At 41.8% G+C, this 2,500-nt stretch overlaps 1 protein-coding gene across 1 annotated transcript in view; it reads right to left on the bottom strand.

Moving 5' to 3' along the window:
- Positions 1-1,156: 1,156 nt before the first annotated feature.
- LOC123513539 overlaps positions 1,157-2,500 on the bottom strand; it is a 1,794-nt gene continuing 450 nt past the window's right edge. The window contains exon 2 of the mRNA XM_045270771.1: positions 1,157-2,043. Within this exon, the coding sequence (XP_045126706.1) occupies positions 1,852-2,043 (192 nt within the window). The 3' untranslated portion in view covers positions 1,157-1,851. The remainder of the gene's footprint in view (positions 2,044-2,500) is intronic.

Raw genomic sequence — 2,500 nt, 5'->3', positions numbered from 1 at the left:
TCTTCAAGTAGGCCTATAGACGCTATAGGCCGGGTCGGTAAAAAGAAATAAATAAATAAGAAAAAAAATAAAAATGAATAAATTAAAGGAGAAAGAAAAATATAGAAAATTTCCTTATTTATTTATTACTATTTATATTTTCTTTTCTCTCTTCTTTCCTCTTCTTTCTTTCATTCTTCATTTCCTTCTTTCTTTCTTTATTTATTTGGTATTTTCTTGTTCGTATTATTCTTTTCATTTTCTTGTTTTCCTTCGTCTTCTCGTTTTCATCTTCTTCTTCTTGTTCTTCTACTTCTCCTCCTCCTCCTCCTCCTCCTCCTCCTCCTCCTCCTCCTCCTCCTCCTCCTCCTCCTCCTCCTCCTCTCTTTCTTCCTCTTCTTCTTCTTCTTCTTACGACTCACAAACCTTCTTTTGTTCCCATTAAGGCATCACCCATTACGTATCACCCATTACTGCCTCCATTATTCCCTCTATTCTCTCTCCTTGCCTCTGTATTGTCATTTCCTCGTCTTGCGCCACCTGTCAACACTCCCCCGCCTGGTATTTCTTGCTTCCTTGTGGCTAAATACTCCTTTGTACTCCTGTGTCTTGTGTTTTTTGTGTTTTATTGTGTGTTTTGTTGATAGGCGTCATCTTGCTGTGTTTTTTGTCTCGGTTCCTTGCGATGTTGATGTGTGATGTTTGGAATTTGTTTGGTTTGTGTTGAAATTGTGTCGTTTTTACTTGTTTATTTAAAGGAAATGGTTTATTTTTTATTATTAGTGTAGTCAATAATGTGGGTGGGGATTTATCTGTTTATTTGTCTATTTAATTTTTTTTTTTTTGCGTCTATTATTTCTTCGTGGTTTTAACCTGTGATATGTGGAATTAGTATCGTCAGTGTTGAAATTGCATCGTTTTTCTACAAATGTGACTAAAGAAAACGGAGCAATTTTACTGATAACTATGAAAAATGATACGTTTTTTAGTATATTTATTTATCTATACTAAGTTTACTGACGCACATGATTAAATAGAATAAATATAAGTCTAACCTAATCTTTACACACCCATAACATGAAAACCTTGTCAATTTAGTATCTACATTCCTGTATTACATCTACATACATAAGCAGGGATTGGCAAGGTGTAGAAATGAAGTCAATAAATAAATAAAAAATCTTTAATGTTTATTGTCATGTTATCAGTACAGCTTTCCCAGACTCGCTTTCAAGATCAAGAGCAAGAGTGAGACATTGGCGGTCAGTCCATTAAGCTCAAAATGGTGACTATGGTGAAATTAGAATAGTAAATATAGTGAAATTAATATAGTGAAGGTAACACGTGACATCTCAAGGTCATTTCAACCTGTCGTGCATTCAGGGGCGTGTGAGGGAAACAGTAGTGGCTCCAGGGACCGTCACGTGCCTTGGGGGAGACCGTCACACTGCAGGCCTCCCATGGGCGTGCGTGGGCGTGGAGGTGCTTTGAAATCCAGGCCATTACAACCGTTTATTGGTGTTTAGGCGTGGTATTGACTTGTGGGCGTGGAGTGGCCATCAAATCCAGCCCATTTTAACCCTTCATTGAGACATGGGCGTGATATTGACTCATGGGCGTGATGGGCGTAGAGTGGCCATCAAATCCAGCCTTTACAACCCTTCATTGGGACATGGGCGTGATTTTTAGACTTGTGGGCGTGAAGTGGCCATGAAATCCACCCATTATAACCCTTTATTGAGATTTGGGCGTGGTATTGACTCGTGGGCGTGATGGGCGTAGAGTGGCCATCAAATCCAGCCTTTACAACCCTTCATTGGGACATGGGCGTGGCGTTAGACTCATGAGTGTGGTGGGCGTGGCCGGGCGCCCTCACACCGCCCACTCCACGTAGCAGAAGGGCAGTGTGAGAACAGAGCCGCCCGCTGCCTTAAAGTGGCTCTCCAGGCGGGCGTTATGGGCGTTTTGTGCCTCCTCGTAGCTCCACATGAGGGCGTGGTTGCGGTGCGGGAAGGGCGTGGGCGGGGCGGGCACCTGCTTCCTGAACATAAGGGCGCGGAACACCTGTGGAAGAAAGGGCTGGGTGAGCAAAGAGGGGAAAATTTTGAAGAGGTGTTGGTGAGGGGAAATTTTTGGGACAAGTGTTGGAGAGGGGAAATTTTTGGGACAAGTGTTGGTGAGGGAAATTTTGGACAAGTGTTGGTGAGGGGGGACAGGTGTTGGTGAGGGGAAATTTTTGGGACAAGTGTTGGAGAGGGGAAATTTTTGGGACAAGTGTTGGTGAGGGGAAATTTTTGGACAAGTGTTGGTGAGGGGAAATTTGGGGACAGGTGTTGGTGAGGGGAAATTTTTGAACAAGTGTTGGTGAGGGGAAATTTTTGGACAAGTGTTGGTGAGGGGAAATTTTTGAAGAGGTGTTAGTGAGGGGAAAAATGAAATGAAATCAAAATACGTAAAAAAAAAAAATAAATAAATAACGAACTTGAAATAATAATAGTGAAATTCAACTTAAACACATAAA

The sequence above is a fragment of the Portunus trituberculatus genome, chromosome 36 (assembly GCF_017591435.1).
Source record: "Portunus trituberculatus isolate SZX2019 chromosome 36, ASM1759143v1, whole genome shotgun sequence".
NCBI lineage: Eukaryota > Metazoa > Arthropoda > Malacostraca > Decapoda > Portunidae > Portunus > Portunus trituberculatus.
Note: the sequence above shows the minus strand (reverse complement) of the source record. Positions and strands in the feature narration are given on the sequence as shown.